Source organism: Capra hircus, chromosome 7 (genome assembly GCF_001704415.2).
Source record: "Capra hircus breed San Clemente chromosome 7, ASM170441v1, whole genome shotgun sequence".
Lineage (NCBI taxonomy): Eukaryota > Metazoa > Chordata > Mammalia > Artiodactyla > Bovidae > Capra > Capra hircus.
Genome location: NC_030814.1, coordinates 68,224,913 through 68,243,152, shown reverse-complemented (window position 1 = coordinate 68,243,152; position 18,240 = coordinate 68,224,913). Strand labels below are relative to the sequence as shown.

Genomic DNA, 18,240 nt, shown 5'->3' with positions numbered 1-18,240 from the left:
TAGTGTTAGGTATATACATAGGTGGTGCAACCAGTCTTTAGAATTTGCAAAACTGAAATTCTATGCACATTAACAAATAGTTCTCCATTTCAATCTACCCCAGGTGTTAACAACTACCATTCTACTTCCTGTCTTTAAATATTTGACTATTCTGTGCAAGTAATATAAGCAAAATTATCCTGCGTTTGTTATTTTGTAACTGGTCTATTTCATTTAGTATAATGTCCTCAAGTTTCACCCATGTTGTGGCATGTGTCTGAGCTTCCTTCTGTGAAAGCCTGAATGACATTCTCTTGGGTAGATGTACCACATTTGGCTTATCACTCATTCAGTTCGGTTCAGTCACTCAGTCGTGTCCAACTGTTTATGACCCCATGAGCTGCAACATGCCAGGCCTCCCTGTCCATCACCAGCTCCAAGAGTTTATACAAACTCATGTCCATTGAGTCGGTGATGCCATCTAACCATCTCATCCTCTGTCGTCCCCTTCTCCTGCCCTCAATCTTTCCCATCAGGGTCTTTTCAAATAAGTCAGCTCTTCGCATCAGGTAGCCAAAATATTGGGGTTTCATTTCAACATCTGTCCTTCCAGTGAACACCCAGAACTGGTCTCCTTTAGGATGGACTGGTTGGATCTCCTTGAAGTCCAAGGGACTCTCAAGAGTCTTCTCCAGCACCACAGTTCAAAAGCATCAATTCTTCGGTGCTCAGCTTTCTTTATAGTCCAACTCTCACATCCATACATGACTACTGGAAAAACCATAGCCTTGACTAGATGGACCTTTGTTACAAAGTAATGTCTCTGCTTTTTAATATGCTATCTAGGCTGGTCATAACTTTCCTTCCAAGGAGTAAATGTCTTTTAATTTCATGGCTGCAATCACCATCTGCAGTGATTTTGGAGTCCAAAAAAATAAAGTCAGCCACTGTTTTCACTGTTTCCCCATCTATTTACCATGAAGTGATGGGACTGGATGCCATAATCTTACTTTTCTGAATGTTGAGCTTTAAGCCAACTTTTTCACTCTCCTCTTTCATTTTCATCAAGAGGCTCTTTAGTTCTTCTTCACTCATTAAGATTTTAGTTTTTACACAGATTAGGCAATGTGCTAGGTGCTAGGGTTCTGGCAGGACAAAGATAAACTAGATTGTCCCATTCCCTGACCTCATGGAGGTCACAATCTTGAGGAAAGGGGGATAAATTATAAATGTTTGTATAGAAGATAACCAGAGCTGTGATATGTTCAGCATTGGATATTGTGGGTACCAGAAATAGTCCTTGACCTAGTATGGGAGAGTTCTTGGGAGAGCAGGCATCTAAGTGAGGATCTGAAGGATGATCAGGAAATTACCCAGATAAGGAAACAGGAGAAACATCCAGACAGAAGTGACTGCATGTGCAAAGATCCCAAGATAAGAATATATGACAGGGTGGAGAAACTGTAAGTGGTTCAACAAGGCTGGAAATGAAGTGTACAGTGATGACAAATGGAGAGATTCCAAGTGAACTGCATCCCCCAAAGGTCAACCACTCCTTCCCTGGGCCAGTGAGGGTAAAAGGGCATATAGCAAGCAAAAAATGGGGGCAAAATGGGTGGGGGCAAAATTGTGTGGACAAAAATGTAATGAGGGTCTCTTGTTGGAGACGGTCTCATGTTGGAGAGGTGGGTATAGAAGGGTCATTTCTAATCAAAAGGCAAGGAGTTCCTTTATAATAGAGATGACATTTAAGTCTGAATAGAAGATTAATAAATGTTCACCTGGTACAGAGAGAATGGCATCTCTAAAGGAGCCCCACATGGACAAAGAAATCTGGGGTTTAGAAATCTGGGGTTCTTTCAACTCTCCTTAATGTGTGCCTTTTTTGTCTCCAGGTTTTAATGGACATGGTCTGAATGAGCCTCCTACAAGTAAGTATCTTTGCATCCAGCTTTCATTTCAGCCTCCATGGGTCTTTTGCCAAGCTTTTCTTTTCACTCAGAAAGGGAGTTTTCCCCAAACTCAGACTGGTCTCCTGAGTGGAGACAAGATGTCAGTGGGAGGAAAAATGCTGAGCCTTTGGTCTCTTTTTGAAACTGCAGCAATGGTATTGGCTTGTCAAATTTTATTTTCTGTATTTTTCTGGGTTAGAAGGGTATATTTGAGCAATAATTTCCTACAGAAATGAGTTGAAGTTCTATAATGAGCTTATAATTTATGACTCCTACTAACAAAATTTCCTCTGGGTGCCGCAGAAGTATCAAGATAAAGATGTAAACACTGGTGAATTTGCATTTTTTATTCAATGCCTCCCTAATGTATTTTTCCATCCATTTTTCTATCCTACCAGTTATCTGTTCTCTCAAATACTAACCTCCCTCTCTCATTCCTTCTTTTCTTTTTCCTTCATTTCTTTCATCCATCCGAATAACCGTTCGCTCGTTTGCCCTTCTTTTGTTCTGTACTTCCATTCATCTCTCAACTTTTCTTCCTGGTATTTATTCTTCCTTCCTCCTCTTTGACTCTCCTTATGTCTCTTCCTTCACCCATCCAGGTATCCCATTTCTCTTTCTCCATCTATCTGTCCTCTTTGTTTACTCTCTTTCTTGTTTACCCACTCACACTCTCTTGGATTCATTTCATTCATTGTGTGAATAAGGGGCTTGCTCTACTCACAAAATCACTCCTATTTATACAGCCACTCCTTCCCTCACTCTGATTAGTGGTACACCTTTAAATGGTTGTCCTTGGACAAGTTTCTGGAACTCAGGTGAGCCTGGGGGGCTTTCTTACATTCTATGGGGGACTTAGTTTTTCAGGTTGATTAAATTAATTTTTTTTCTTTTGGAATCTGGTTCATTTAGTACCATATTTACCATATTTAAGAAGCCAAAAGGTCAAGATTTACTCATATGTTTTTTTTTTTTTCCCCAGGGCTTTATATTTTTGTCATTGAATTTAGGTCTTTATTTTCAGTTAATTTTGTGTAAGTTGTGAGTTGGGGGACCAACTTCATTTTTTTTTTTTTTACACGGATATCTACTTGTTGCAGTGTTTTTTGTTAAATCATTTCCCTGCTGTCTTGGAACTTCTATTGAAAATAAATTGTCTATAAATGTGTGTTTGTTTCTAGACAAAAAATCCTACTCTATTGATCTAAATGTCTATACTATGCAAGTGGGTTGGAAAGATTCCCGGGAGAAGGGAAAGGCTACCCACTACAGTATTCTGGCCTGGAGAATTCCATGGACTTATAGTCCATGGGGTCGCAGAGTCAGACATGACTGAGTGACTTGCACTTCACTTTATGCAAGTGGAATGCTCTTTTGATATCTGTAGCTTAGTAGCAATTTTTATAATTGGGAAGTGGAATTTTCCAAGTTTATTATTTCTGCTTATTGGTTTGGCTTTTCAAAGTACTTTGCAATGTTATATGAATTTTAGGATCAGCTTCCAAATTTCTATAGAAGAGCCAGCTGCAATTTTGACAAAGATTGTATTTAATCTGTAAATTAAATTAAGCAGTGTTTCCATCCTACTAATATTAAATCCTTGATTTATGAATATGAGATGCATTTCTGTTTATTTAGGTCTTTCTAAATTTTTTCAACTAAGTTTTGTATTTTTCAGGTATGAATCTTAACAGTAGCTTTGTTCAATTTCTCCCCAAATTCTTGATATTTTATTCTTTGATTAATTATTTTTTAAATTTCACTTTCAGAATGTTAATACCTGGCATTTAGAAATACACTGTCTGCATATTTGTCTTATATTATCCTGAACTAATAGAATTCAGTAGTATTTACTTATATTTCTTAGAATTTTTAATATACAATATCTTATCATTTGTGAATAGAGAGAGATTAAGTACCAGAATACCTTATCTGTCTCCTGAGAAATCTGTTTGTGGGTCAACAAGCAATAGTTAGAACCAGACACAGTACAATGGACTGGTTCAAAATTGGGAAAGGAGTACAACAAGGCTTATATTGTCACCCTGCTTATTTAACTTACATGCAAAGAACATCATGTGAAATGCTAAGATGGATGAATCACAAGATGGAATCAAGATTCCTGGGAGAAATATCAGCAACCTCAGATATGCAGATGATACTACTCTAATAACAGAAAGAAAAGAGGAATTAAAGAGCACCTTGATGAGAGTGAAAGGACAGAATGAAAAAGCTGACTTGAAACACAACATTATAAAAAAAGAAAAGAAACTTAAAGTCATAGCATCCATTCCCATCACTTCATGGCAAATAGAAAGGGAAATAGTGAAACCAGTGACAGATTTTATTTTCTTGGGCTTCAAAATCACTACAGATGGTGACTGCAGCCATGAAGTTAAAAGATGCTTGCTCTTTGGAAGGAAAGCTGTGACAAACCTAAACAAATTTTTTAAAAAGCAGAGACATCGCTTTACCAACAAAGGTGTATATAGTCAAACTTATGATTTTTCCAGTAGTCATGTGTGGATGTGAGGGTTGGACTATAAAGAGGGCTAGGCACCAAAGAATTTATGTCTTTGAACTGTGGTGTTGGAGAAGATTCTTGAGAGTCCCTTGGACAGCAAGGAGATGAAACCAATCAATCTTAAAAGAAAATCAATCCTGAATATTCTTTGGAGGGACTGATGCTAAAGCTGAAGTTCCAATACATTGGCCACCTGATGTGAAAAGCTGATTCACTGGAAAACACCCAGATGCTGAATTTGAGCAAATTCTGGGAGATAGTGGAAGACAGAGGCGCCTGGCATGCTGCAGTCCATGGGGTCACAAAGAGTCAAAAATGGCTTAGTGACTGAGTAACAGCAATTACAGTTATTGCATGAACTACGTTTATAGTTCAAATTCCTTCCAGGTAGGATCCATGCGTTACTCAGATTTTAAACTAATTTCACCCATTTTTTAAAAATTATAATGTAGTATAAGAAACATTTAATAAAATCATTTCCATGAGTAAGATATCATGCTGTGTGACCATTAGCTCTGGACCTAAAGAAATGCCAGTTCTAGGGCAAGATACATTGTTGCACAAGGCTTAAGGAAAGCATGAGGGAGAATGCTCATCTCCTACTGGAAGGGCCCTGGACTGCCTATCAACTCTCTCAGGGATGAATATGGGATGATACATCATGGCATGAAAATCTGAAGAATAATATTGGCATAAGACTATACATTTCTGATGTACAATGAAGGAAAATAAACCATTAGTACAAAAATGTCTTACTTTACAGTATTGTGACAGATCCCATGTTTAACATTTTCTTTAGAGCCCCTGTGACATCCTTATTCCTAAGACTATAGATTAAAGGGTTAAGAACAGGAGTGAGTATGGTGTAAAATACAGATACAAGCATATCCTTCTCAGGGGTGTGGTAGGAACTGGGGAGCATGTAGGTATAGACTGCAGCTCCAAAGAACAGGATGACCACAGTCATGTGGGAAGAGCAAGTAGTGAAAGCCTTCTTCCTGCCCTCTGCCGAATTCATCCTGTGGATGGTGAGGAGGATAAATAAATAAGAGCTTGAAATGACTGTCACAGGGATGAGGAGCATGAGGACACAGCACAGGTACATGAGTGTCTCATACAGGGAAGTGTCTGAACAGGAAAGCTTCATTACAGCAGGGACCTCACAGAAGAAGTGATGGATCTCCCGGGATCTGCAGAAGGGGAAGGTCATGGTGACTGGTGTGAGCATGAAGCCATCCACTGATCCCAGGAACCAGCAGCCAGACACCAAGAGGTGACACACTCTATGGTTCATGAGAATAGAATAACGGAGTGGATGACAGATGGCCACATAGCGGTCATAGGCCATGGCAGCCAGAAGAAAAAATTCTGAACCTACTAGAGTCAAATAGAGAAACATCTGTATTCCACATTCAGAGGCTGAAATCTCATTCACACCCATGACCTGGTCCATGAGCATCTTCGGCACAGTGACAGAAATGTACATCACATCCATGAGGGACAGCTGACTAATAAAAAAATACATGGCAGTTTGGAGATGGGCATTAGAATGTATCAGAAGGATCAGGATGCTATTACCAGACAAGGCCATCAGGAAAATCACAAAAATGACCATACAAAGGAGAGCTGGGTGCTTGGATTGACTGAAGAACCCCACGAGGATGAAATCCAACTGGCCAGTGTAGTTTGCCACCCAGGTGGAGTTGTCCATAAAGTTTCACCTAGATAAGCAAGGAGAGCTTTGTAATTAATAGATTGCTCATGCAATATGACCACCTGATATTAATGTTTACTGAGCTTCTGCTGCATGTGTGTTTGTGTTTTTGTCTGTGTGTGCATACACACCTGCGTGCACAGCCATGTATACAATCCAGTTGTGCTAATAAGAGGAGATGTCATGGGGTTGTAGATTTGAGGATTGTAAGATTCCTGCAATTAATACATTCTTTGAAAGAGAAAGAATTCAAAACTTGTCTTTCAGTGAATATATTGTGGGTTAAATTAATCAGTTACTAATAGTAAGTTTGCCAAAGTTCAGTGTCATGAGATATCCTGATGCAAACTCTACATAAATACATATTTAAGCGAATAAGAGTATATAAATATAAACAAGTACAAATTATATTTCCAGTTTTAACTGTGGGTAAGCAGAGTTTCATAGAGAATCCCATCTCTGTTTTATCTAGTACATGCTTCGGCAACATCATCTCCTTACAGTTCCTACCATTTGTTTCAAATATCAGGGAACAGAACTAGCATTTAGAAGGTCACAGCCATTTACAAGACAAGGCATTCATTGTTTTGCAAGCATTATCTGCTTTATTGCCTACAGCAATCAAGTTTTCATGGAAAAAGAGATGCGTAAAGAAAAACTGAAAAACACTGAGAAGTCTCTGACTCCATGTAATGTTCTGTCCCCTATCTTGCTGCTCACAGTACATATGTGCATTCAATGCTGAAGACAAAAAAAAAAAAATTAAACTTGGTTACACTTAAGGTCATAATCAGTCGATGAGGGAGAAATATTACATAAATATGATTTAAACTAGAATGTTAAAAGACATACAAAATAAATTATTAAGAACAGTAGGAAAAAAATACACCTGAACTTTCTTAAGAGAATTCGTAGTTTTTCCTAAAATTTCTATCAGGCAGATTACATTTTGGATCTTTTCATTTTCTGACATGTTAAATGTTAAGTTTTATAAGTCCTTATCAACAAAAGGAAATATTGGCTCTACTTTCTGGAAAGAGTTTAGAAATGCTTATGATGCAGTAGTATTTCAAGTAGAATTTCCAAGCTTCAAATATATTTTATGTTCTTGTGATAATCCCAAGACTAATTACAATATTCAGCTTATTAACAACCCCATGTTCTGGAGTGATGAAGCTGCAGACAACTTTGAAAGTGAATTTGGTGATTTAATATAGATATACAACAAATTTGCCACAAATTGCATTAACATATATTTCTGTCAATTTCTACCTTCACTGGCAGATGAATGCTGAGCTCCATCTGTGTAAAATTTTAAAACTGTACAATTAAGACAAAATTACACCTGTGACTGTCTATTTGTGGTCAGAATGAAGGACCAGTACAGTGGCTGGTACAAGTGAAGACCTCAGATCTATTTGTTGAGTAAATAAAAAGAGAGTAGAGGGCAAGTGGGAAGTGGGACTTTCATTTCTTTGGTAAATGAAAGTCACTGTGTTCAAGTGACACTGAATACCTAGGACACCATACAGATAAGGGAATTCTGTTTGTACCACAAAACACAATTGGCCTCCCTATTCAAAAGGGAGGCCAATTTTTTTCTTACTTTACTCTACCAAATTGCCTGAGCTCAAAATCAACAAAAACGGTGCTTATTAAACTTAGTAATTATTAACAGTAGTAGTAGAGTAGTAACAAATCTTACATTAATCTGGCAGCTTCTAAGCAATTGTTTTATTGCATTACTGTGCTTTTTGTCCCCAAGAGCCTATGAAGTACTTACTCATCTTATTTTCTCCTTTTACAAATTAAATAATTCAGGTTCTTGGGGCATCTGCCTAGACTTGTGTCTCAGCTCAGGAGTTGGGACACAGAGTCTGTAATACTGCATAAATACTGTAGAACCCACTGTCCCCTCCACAGTGTACAATTTGGGTATTAGCCACCAACTGTAGATTTCCTCTAGGAAACAGATATGATTGAGACATTTATTTCAATGTTCTAACATACAGAAATAACACCCATACCAAGTAAAATTAGTCCCTTTTCTTCTATTAATTTCAGTCTCAAGAAAAGAAATTACAATAATGTAGGAGGGTGTGTATTCTTTTGTCTGTATATAACTGGAAATCAAAACTTGTATCCTAATATGTTGCAGTAAATAAATGTAATATGAAAGATTCAAGAAAAAAAAAACATTTGCTTCTCTCCAGAGAAACAGATGATAATGAAAAATATTAGAAATAAGTTCAAACATTAACAGAATGTGACAGAAACCCAAGTAAAAATGATATTAGTTACCCTTTTGATTCTTTTTTCCTGTCTTCCTATCTGATTGACCCCAAAATCAGATGATGCCAAAAACCTCATCTAGATGGACTAATGGAAAGTGGCCACAATTAACTATATAAAAAGAAACAAGAGAGTGACATCATCACTGGTTTTACTATGCCCATTAAGGGAGTGGAACATGGTCTTCTAGAGATAAATTCCCTCTGGGTCTTTGTAGAATAATGAAATCAAGAGAGTTAAAAGTAACAAATATCTGTACTGCAATTTCTGATTTTTTTCTCATTTTTAGCCACTTTTATTATTAAAGCAGAACTCTTAACCAATATTAACAATAATCTTAAATCTTTACCATCATCAATAAATTATCTATGAAATAGATATTAGCTTATATATCTAATATAAGCCTTAGCCTTTTCACATTAAAAGTGTTTCATGTATACATATACCCCCATGTAATCTTCAAGAATATTTTGTGAAGTATTGGTGTTTGCCTTATCTTTCACAGATATAGACCCTGAAACTCATAGTCTAATTGATATGTCAAAAAGAGTACCAATAATCAGTAATGTAGTTGAGATAAATTTGAGAGGGTCTCCTTTACATCTTCATCTGGATCACTCTTCATTATTAATGCTTTGCTGATTGTGTTCTTTCTTTTGTTACTCAGCTGCAATCTGTGTTGCATTGCATTTTAGCGTATTTTTTAAAAATTGAAATGTCAACATCTTGTTTATAGAAAAATATATATTAAAAAAAAAACAGAAACCATTACAAAGAAAATATTTTAAAGGGGCCATAATCTAATCTCTCAGACAAACATCATGCTTTAACAGTTTTATTTTGCCTTGAGATTACAAATATCTTCAAATTGTATATCACACACCAGGTAGTTGGGATAAACAAGGCAACAAGAAGCAACCCCACCATCATGAAACTTGCAGGCAAATTCTTCTGAACCTTTTTCTATATGTGTGCCCTCAAACTATGTTGATTATTTTTCCATGCAATCTTTTGTCCATGACATCCTTGTCTAGAGAGTGACTCCTGTTTAAAAGGCCTACACTTGGGGGCTGGAGCCTCCCACATCCTCCAGGGTTTCAGCCTGAAAATGGTTTATTCTCACCACTTTGTCACATGGTTTCCCAGAAGACTCTGATGGTGCAAGCCCTGGGAGGCTCTAGATAGTGAGAAAAAAGGAAGAAATTGCATCTTTTTTCTTGTTTCTGATAAATATCTCTGGCAGCAGCTGTAAGCTATTGAGAAACATGCAGGAACTGGAGGTTCCAGTATCTCAAAGGCAGTTTCAGTGTTATTAGTGGGAAGCAGGACTGGGCTGCAGCAAGGAAGGGTCCCCTCGGTAACCATGGTATGCAGCATCTCAGTCGGCTCAGTAGTGTGGGGAGTGTGGGGCTCCAGTGTTTGGCAGACTTGACATTTCCTTCACTTTCCCCCCAGCTTTCACTCCAGTCCATGGACATCCCCATAACCAATCCCCTGAAGTAAATTTCTTCACTTCAAAGTGTGTAAAATGGGACTGGATATTAAATAATGAGGTTAAGGTTCTATCAAATGAATATACATTAATTACAATTCCCCATAATATTGAATACTTGTGTTTCATTCACATTCTAAATTACAAGTTACACTGTGACAAAAATGATAAAAATATATATAAAACATTCTCTGAATGTAATTTCCCCTGAGATAATTTATCAGAGGGTATAGAATACTTGTGGGCTTCCCTGTGAAAAGTTATTGCTGAATCACGCAAAGATGCCAGGATTCTTGGCCTCCAAAGGAGAAAAATTCAATCCAGGGCCAGAGATGAGGCTTGATCGCTCAGAGCTTTTGTGTAATAAAGTTTTATTAAAGTATAAAGGAGATAGAGAGAGCTTCTGACATAGACATCAGAAGGGGGTAGAAAGAGTACCCCCTTGCTAGTGGTAGCAATGGAGTTATATACTCTCCAATGAATCCAAAGAATGTCTAGAGGTTGTAAAGACCACACCAGACCTACACCCATAATTTACATTTTAAGATAACAGAATTAGCTGGAAGGTTTAGTCCAGAGACTGCCTTCAGGCAGGATACATTATTGTTATATAATCCTTGTAAACCTACTCTCATAATTTACATTTTAAAATAACTTGATTCAGTTCAGTTCAGTTCAGTCTCTCAGTCGTGTCTGACTCTTTGTGACCCCATGAATTGCAGCACGCCAGGCCTCCCTGTCCATCAACTCCCAGAGTTCACTCAGACTCACGTCCATCGAAACAGTGATGCCATCCAGCCATCTCATCCTCTGTCGTCCCCTTCTCCTCCTGCCCTCAATCCCTCCCAGCATCAGAGTCTTTTCCAATGAGTCAACTCTTCACATGAGGTGGCCAAAGTACTGCAGTTTCAGCTTTAACATCATTCCTTCCAAAGAACACCCAGGACTGATCTCCTTTAGAATGGACTAGTTGGATCTCCTTGCAGTCCAAGGGACTCTCAAGAGTCTTCTCCAACACCGCAGTTCAAAAGCATCAGTTCTTCGGCACTCAGCTTTCTTCACAGTCCAACTCTCACATCCATATATGACCACTGGAAAAACCATAGCCTTGACTAGGTGGACCTTTGTTGGCAAAGCAGTGTCTCTGCTTTTGAATATGCTATCTAGGTTGGTCATAACTTTCCCTTCAAGGAGTAAGCATCTTTTAATTTCATGTGTGCAATCACCATCTGCAGTGATTTTGGAGCCCCCCAAAATAAAGTCTGCCACTGTTTCCACTGTTTCCCCATCTATTTGCCATGAAGTGATGGGACCAGGTGCCATGATCTTCATTTTCTGAATGTCGAGTTTTAAGCCAAATTTTTCACTCTCCTCTTTCACTTTCATCAAGAGGCTTTTTAGTTCCTCTTCACTTTCTGCCATAACATGATTAGCCAGGTTTAATCCAGAGACTGTCCTCAGGCAGGATACATAATCCTAAGGAATGAAGAGAAAAAAAAGAAAGTGTCCTTTCTTCCTCCTTGAGAATTCCAGGCCCCTCTCTCCTTGGGGACCCCTAGACTTCTTACCAACCTGCCTAAGAAATGACTCTCTCATCTGGTAGTTCAAATGGTAAAGAATCTGCCTGTAGTACAGGAGACCCAGGTTCAATCCCTGGGTCAGGAATATTCCCTGGAGAAGGGAATGGCAATCCTCTCTAGTATTCTATCCTGGAGAATCCCATAGACAGAGGAGCTGGCTGGAAATACTTCACATTTCTTCATACACAACACAGAATTGCTTTTCCAGAAATGTCTTCAAATGTGCTATGATATCAAATTTCACTTGAACTACATTAAGTTGTATGTGCTTTTCCATCTCAGTCAATTTGATAGGCATATAATTAATACCTGCTATATTGCTGATCTTGTTTGTGACACCAGTTGTCTTGCTGTTCACACTATTCACACTGTTCGCTGAACCCAGGGTAGACAAGGCATGAGCTAAGAGGCTAGAAGACTCAAGGAACCATAGGAACGGCAGACACGCTTATTCTCTCCTGGCTGGCACAGCAGCCATAAAACAGCATCTCTCCTTGCTGAAGCAGCAGCAGTCATAACATAGCACAACATAACCACAGACAACACTGTGAGCAAGTGTGTACCTTGTGACATGCATGCACAATGCTATAAGCAGTCTCAGCTCTTACACAACCATGCAGTCATTGTTTACAGAACATGGAGCAAGAGAGCCTGACCATGCCATATTGGCTAATTTGCCTTTATCCACACCTGCCTTTCTTGATTACTAATATGGTCATAACTTTTCATATGTTTATCCATCTAACTACTGCTTATGTGAAACATGTTTATATCTTTTGCACATTTAATTTTTAAAAGTTTTTCTTTAAAAGTATGAAAGTGTTACTATATTGGCAAAACCAATACAGTATTGTAAATTAAAATAAAGGAAAAAATAAAAAATAAATTAAAAAAAAAGAATAGTAACTCTTTGTGAGTAGTGTTCATTATTTTTTTCTAAATTTCTGATTGTGATATTTTATCTCATCAGAATATTTTATTTAGTTTAATGTGTGGTTTATTTTAACATTTTTGTATTTAGGAAGTCCTTACACAGTTTGGAATCATTAAAAATAATCAATTTTGCATTTTTTTTTAAAGAATGAGTTTCACGGTATTTTTGAACAGTTAATTTCTAAACCAGCAATAACTTCTTGGGGGTGTAATATGGAGTGGATTTCTAACATGGTTTTCAAGTAGAGACTAACTTCAAGGACTAAAGAATTTGATCTTTCATTCACTCATTCTAAAAATATATATTCACTACCATTTATGTGCCAGCTGCATTTATCTTTCTCAAGAATGCTTTGGCTTTTCAGGGTATTTGTGTTTCTATAAAAATTACAAAATCTTTTGTTCTAATTCTATGAAAAAATACCATTGGTAATTTGATAGGAATCATACTTGTTTTGGGTAGTATGGTCATTTTCACAATAGTGATTCTTCCAATCCAAGAATATGGTATATCTATCATTATGTTTGTGTCGTCTTTGGTTTCTTTCATCAGTATCTTATAGTTTTCTGCATACAATCTTTTGCCTCCTTAGGTAGGTTTGTCCATCAACAGGTGAATGGATAAATAAAGATGCAGTATATACGTACAATGAAACAGTATTCAACTATTAAAAGAACAAAATAATGCCATTTTCAGCAACATGGATGGACCTAGAGATTCTCATGGTGATTGAACTAAGACACAGAAAAACAAATATCATATAATATCACTTATATGTGGAATATTTTAAAAGGGTACAAATTAACTAAGTTACAAAACAGAGCTGGGTCACAGATGTACAAAACAGACAAATTGTTACCAGGGGATGAAGAGAGAAGGGATAAATTGGGAGACTGTGTTTGACATACTCACACTGCGTGCATGTATGCCAAGTCACTTCAGATGTGTCTGACTCTTTGTGACCCTATTGACTGTAGCCTGCCAGGCTCCTCTGCCTAGGGATTCTCCAGGCAAGAATACTGGAGCAGGTCACCATGCCCTTCTCCAGGGGATCTTCCCTGACCCAGGGATTGAACCAGCATCCCCTGCAGTTCCTGAATTGCTGGCAATTTGTTTACCACTGAGCTGCCAAGGAAACCCATATACACACCATTATATAAAAAATAGACATATAATAATAAACTGCCATTTAGGACAAGGAACCCTACTCAATACTCTGTAATGGCCTCTATGGGAAAAAAATAAATTTAAAAAAAGAGTTGATATATGCATATGTGTATCAGCCTCATACCTGCCAAAGATCCTCGAAGCACTCAAATAAAACCTTGTGTGCACCAGGACCCAGAGACCCCACAGAAACTGAGCCAGACCTGCCTTTGAGTGTTTGCATGTCTCTTGAGACAGCATGGATCAGCACTGGCCTGTTGCAGGGACAGGGCCTCTGGCTACAGCAGATCTGGGAGGTGTGACATGTGACATAACTCCTCTGAGAGGAGATTGCCATTAGTCCCACCATACAGCCACCAAGCAGATTACCCACAAACTGGAGAACAATTATACCAAAGATATTCTTGCACTGTTGCAAAAGTTCTAGGGCCCATAACAGTTTTCCCAACCTGGGGATCCAGCAAAAGCACTGAGAACCCCCAGAGAATTTGAATTTGAAGACCAGCAGGATTTTATTACAGAAATTCCACAAGACTGTAGAAGCACATGCTTGGAAGGCACAAACAAAACCTTGTGTGCACCAGGACACAGGAGAAAGGAGCTGTGACCCCACAAGAGACTGATCCAGACTTGCCTGTAAGTGTCCAGGAATCCTCAGCAGAGGTGTGGGTCGACAGTGGCCTGCCAATGGTTCAGGGGCACTGAATACAACAGTCCTGGGAGCTGCAGCCTGCTGGCATAAGTCCTTTTGAAGGAGGTTACCATTATTGCTATGACCCCTACCATAGTTTGTTCTCAGGTCAAACTACAGGGAGGGAACAAGCCCCACCCATCAGCAGAAAGTTGAAGTAAAGATTTACTGAGTATGACCCACCCCTCCATCAGAGGAAGACTCAGTTGCCCCACAGCAGGTACCTCCCATCAGGAGGCTTCCACAAGCCTCTAATCCTTATCCATCAGAGGACAGACAGAATGAAAACCACAGTCACAGAAAATCAACCAAACTGATCACATGGATCACAGCCCTGCTTAACCCAATAAAACTATGAGCTATGCTGTGTAGGGCCACCCAAGATGGACGGATCATGGTGGACAATTCTGACAAAACATGGTTCACAGGAGAAGGGAATGGCAAACCACTTCAGCATTCTTGCCTTGAGAACCCCATGAATGATATGAAAAGGCAAAAAGATATGACATTGAAAGATGAACTCCCCAAGTCAGTAGGGGTCCAATATGTTACTGGAGAAGATCAGGGAAATAGCTCCAGAAGGAATGAAGAGGCTGAACCAAAGTGGAAACAATGCCTAGTTGTGGAAGCAACTGGTATGAAAGTAAAGTCCAGTGCTGTAAGAACAGTATTGCATAGGAACCTGGAATGTTAGGTCCATGAAACAAGGTAAATTGGAAGTGGTCATACAGGATATGGCAGGAGTGAACATTGACATTTTAGGAATCAGTGAACTAAAATGGACCAGAATGGGAGAATTTAATACAGATGATCATTATATCTACAACTGTGGGCAAGAATCCCTTAGAAGAGATGGAAAAGCCCTCATAGTCAAAAGAAGAGTCCAAAGTGCAGTACCTGGGTGCAATCTCAAAAATGACAGAATGATCTCTGTTTATTTCCAAAACAAACCATTCAATATCAGTAATCCAAGTCTATGCCCCAATCACTAATGCTGAATACGTTGAAGTTGAACAGTTCTATAATGACCTACAAGACCTTCTAGAACTAATACCAAAAAAAAAAAATCTTTTCCATCATAGGGTACTGGGATGCAAAAGTAGGAAGTCAAGAGATACCTGGAGTAACGGGAAAGTTTGGCCTTGGAGTAAAAAATGAAGCAGGGCAAAGTATAACAGAGTTTTGCCAAGAGAATGCACTGGTCACAACAAACACCTTCTTTCAAAAACACAAGAGAAGTCTCTACACATGGACATCACCAGATGCTCAATACTGAAATCAGATTGATTATATTCTTTCCAGTCCAAGTTGGAGAAGCTCTATTCAGTCAGCCAAAACAAGACTGGAGGCTGACTATGGCTCAGATCATGAATTCCTTATTGCAAAATTCAGACTGAAATTGAAGAAAAAAAAAGGGGGGAAACCACTATACCATTCAGGTATGACCTAAATCAAACCCCTTATAATTATACAGTGGAAGTGACAAATAGATTCAAGGGATTAGATCTGATAGAGTGCCTGAAGAACTCTGAAAGGAGGTTTGTAACATTGTGCAGGAGACAGTTATCAAAATCATCCCCAAGAAAAAGAAATGCAACAAGGCAAAATGGTTGTCTGAGGAGGCCTTACAAATAGCTGAGAAAAGAAGATAAGTGAAAAGCAAAGGACAACGGGAAATATATACCGATCTGAATGCAGAGTTCAAAAAATTAACAAGGAGAGATAAGAAAACCTTCCTCAGTGATCAATGAAAAGAAATAGAGGAAAGCAATAGAATGGGAAAGACTAGAGATCTCTTCAAGAAAATCAGAGATACCAAAGGAACATTTCATGCAAAGATGGGCATGAAATAAAGGACAATAAAGGACAGAAATGGTATGGACCTAAAGGAAGCAGAAGATATTAAGAAGAGGTGGCAAGAATACACAGAAGAACTGTACAAACAAAGATCTTCATGACCCAAATAACCATGATAGTGTGATCACTCACCTAGAGCCAGACATTCTGGGATGTAAAGTCAAGTGAGCCTTATGAAGTATCACTATGAACAATGCTCATGGAGGTGATGAAATTCAAACAGAGCTATTACAAACCCTAAAAGATGATGGAGTTAAAAATGCTTCACTCAATATGCCAGAAAATTTGGAAAATCCAGCAGTGGTCACAGGACTGGAAAATGTCAGTTTGTATTCCAATCCCAAAGAAAGGCAATGCCAAAGAATGTTCAAACTACTGCACAACTGCACTCATCTCACATGCTAGCAAAGTAATGCTCAAAATTCTTCAAGCCAGGCTTCAGCAGTACATGAATCATGAACTTCCAGATGTTCAAGCTGGATTTAGAAAAGACAGAGGAACCAGAGATCAAATTGCCAACATCCACGGTATCATCAAAAAAGCAAGAGTTCCAGAAAAACATCTACTCCTGCTTTATTGACTATGCCAAAGCCTTTGACTGTGTGGATTACAACAAATTGTGGAAAATTCTTCATGAGATGGGAATACCAAACTACCTTACCTGCCTTTTGAGAAATATGTATGCAACTCAAGAAGCAACAGTTAGAACCAGACATGGAACAACAGACTAGTTCCAAATGGGAAAGGAGTACGTCAAGGTTGTATAGTATCACCTTGCATATTTAACTTCTACGCAAGGGCTTCCATGATAGCTCAGTTGGCAAAGAATCTACCTGCAATGCAGGAGACCCCAGCTTGATTCCTGGGTCAGGAAGATCTGCTGGAGAAGGGATAGGTTAACCTCTCCAGTATTCTTGGGCTTCCCTTGTGGCTCAGCTGGTAAAGAAACCACCTGCAATGCAGGAGACCTGGGTTTGATCCCGGGGTTGGGATGATCCTCTGGAGAAGGGAAAGGCTACCCACTTCAGTATTCTGGCCTGGAGAATTCCTTGGACTGTATAACTTGTGGGGTTGCAAAGAGTCAGACATGACTGAGAGACTTTACTTTCACTCTCACACAGAGTACATCATGTGAAATGCTGGGCTGGATGAAGGACAAGCTGGAATCAAGATTGCTGGGAGAAATATTAATAACCTCAACTATGCAGATGACACCACCCTTATGGCAGAAAGCGAAGAAGAACTAAAGAGCCTCTTGATGAAAGTGAAAGAAGAGAGTGAAAAATTTGCCTTAAAACTCAACATTCAGAAGACTACGATCATGGCACCTGGTCCCATCACTTCATGTCAATTAGATGGGGAAACAATGGAACCAGTGACAGGCTTTCTTTTCTGGGCTCCAAAATCACTGCAGATGGTGACTGCAACCATGAAATTAAAAGATGCTTGCTCCTTGGAAGAAAAGCTATGACCAACCTAGACAGCACATTAAAAAGCAGAGACAACACTTTACTGACAAAGGTACATCTTGTCAAAGCTATGGTTTTTTCAGTAGTCATATATGGGTGTGAGAGTTGGACTATAATGAAAGCTGAGTGCAGAAGAATTGATGTTTTTGAGCTTTGGTGTTGGGGAAGACTCTTGAGAGTCCCTTGGATTGCAAGGAGATACAACCAGTCCATCCTAAAGGAAATCAGTCCTGAATAGTCATTGGAAGGACTGATACTGAAGCTGACACTCCAATACTCCGGCCACCTAATGTGAAGAACGGATTCACTGGGAAAGACCCTGATGCTGGGAAAGATTGAAGGGAGGAGGAGAAGGGGACAACAGAGGATGAGATGGTTGGATGGCACCACCGATTCAATGGACATGAGTTTGAGCAATCTCCAGGAGTTGGTGATGGACAGGGAAGTCTGGCATGCTCATTGCATGGAGTTGCAAAGAGTCAGACACAACTGAGTGACTGAACTGAACTGAACTGAACTGGGAATGCAAAAATGAGGTTCAACTATCTTAAAATCCTAACTGCCCTTTGCATAGTGCAGAAAAATTTGA

The 18,240-nt window shown here is 38.9% G+C and overlaps 1 protein-coding gene across 1 annotated transcript; it reads right to left on the bottom strand.

Moving 5' to 3' along the window:
- Positions 5,213-6,166, bottom strand: LOC102178444 (olfactory receptor 2T29). Its single transcript, XM_005682869.2, has one exon. The coding sequence runs from the start codon at positions 6,164-6,166 to the stop codon at positions 5,213-5,215; it is 954 nt and encodes a 317-aa protein (XP_005682926.2).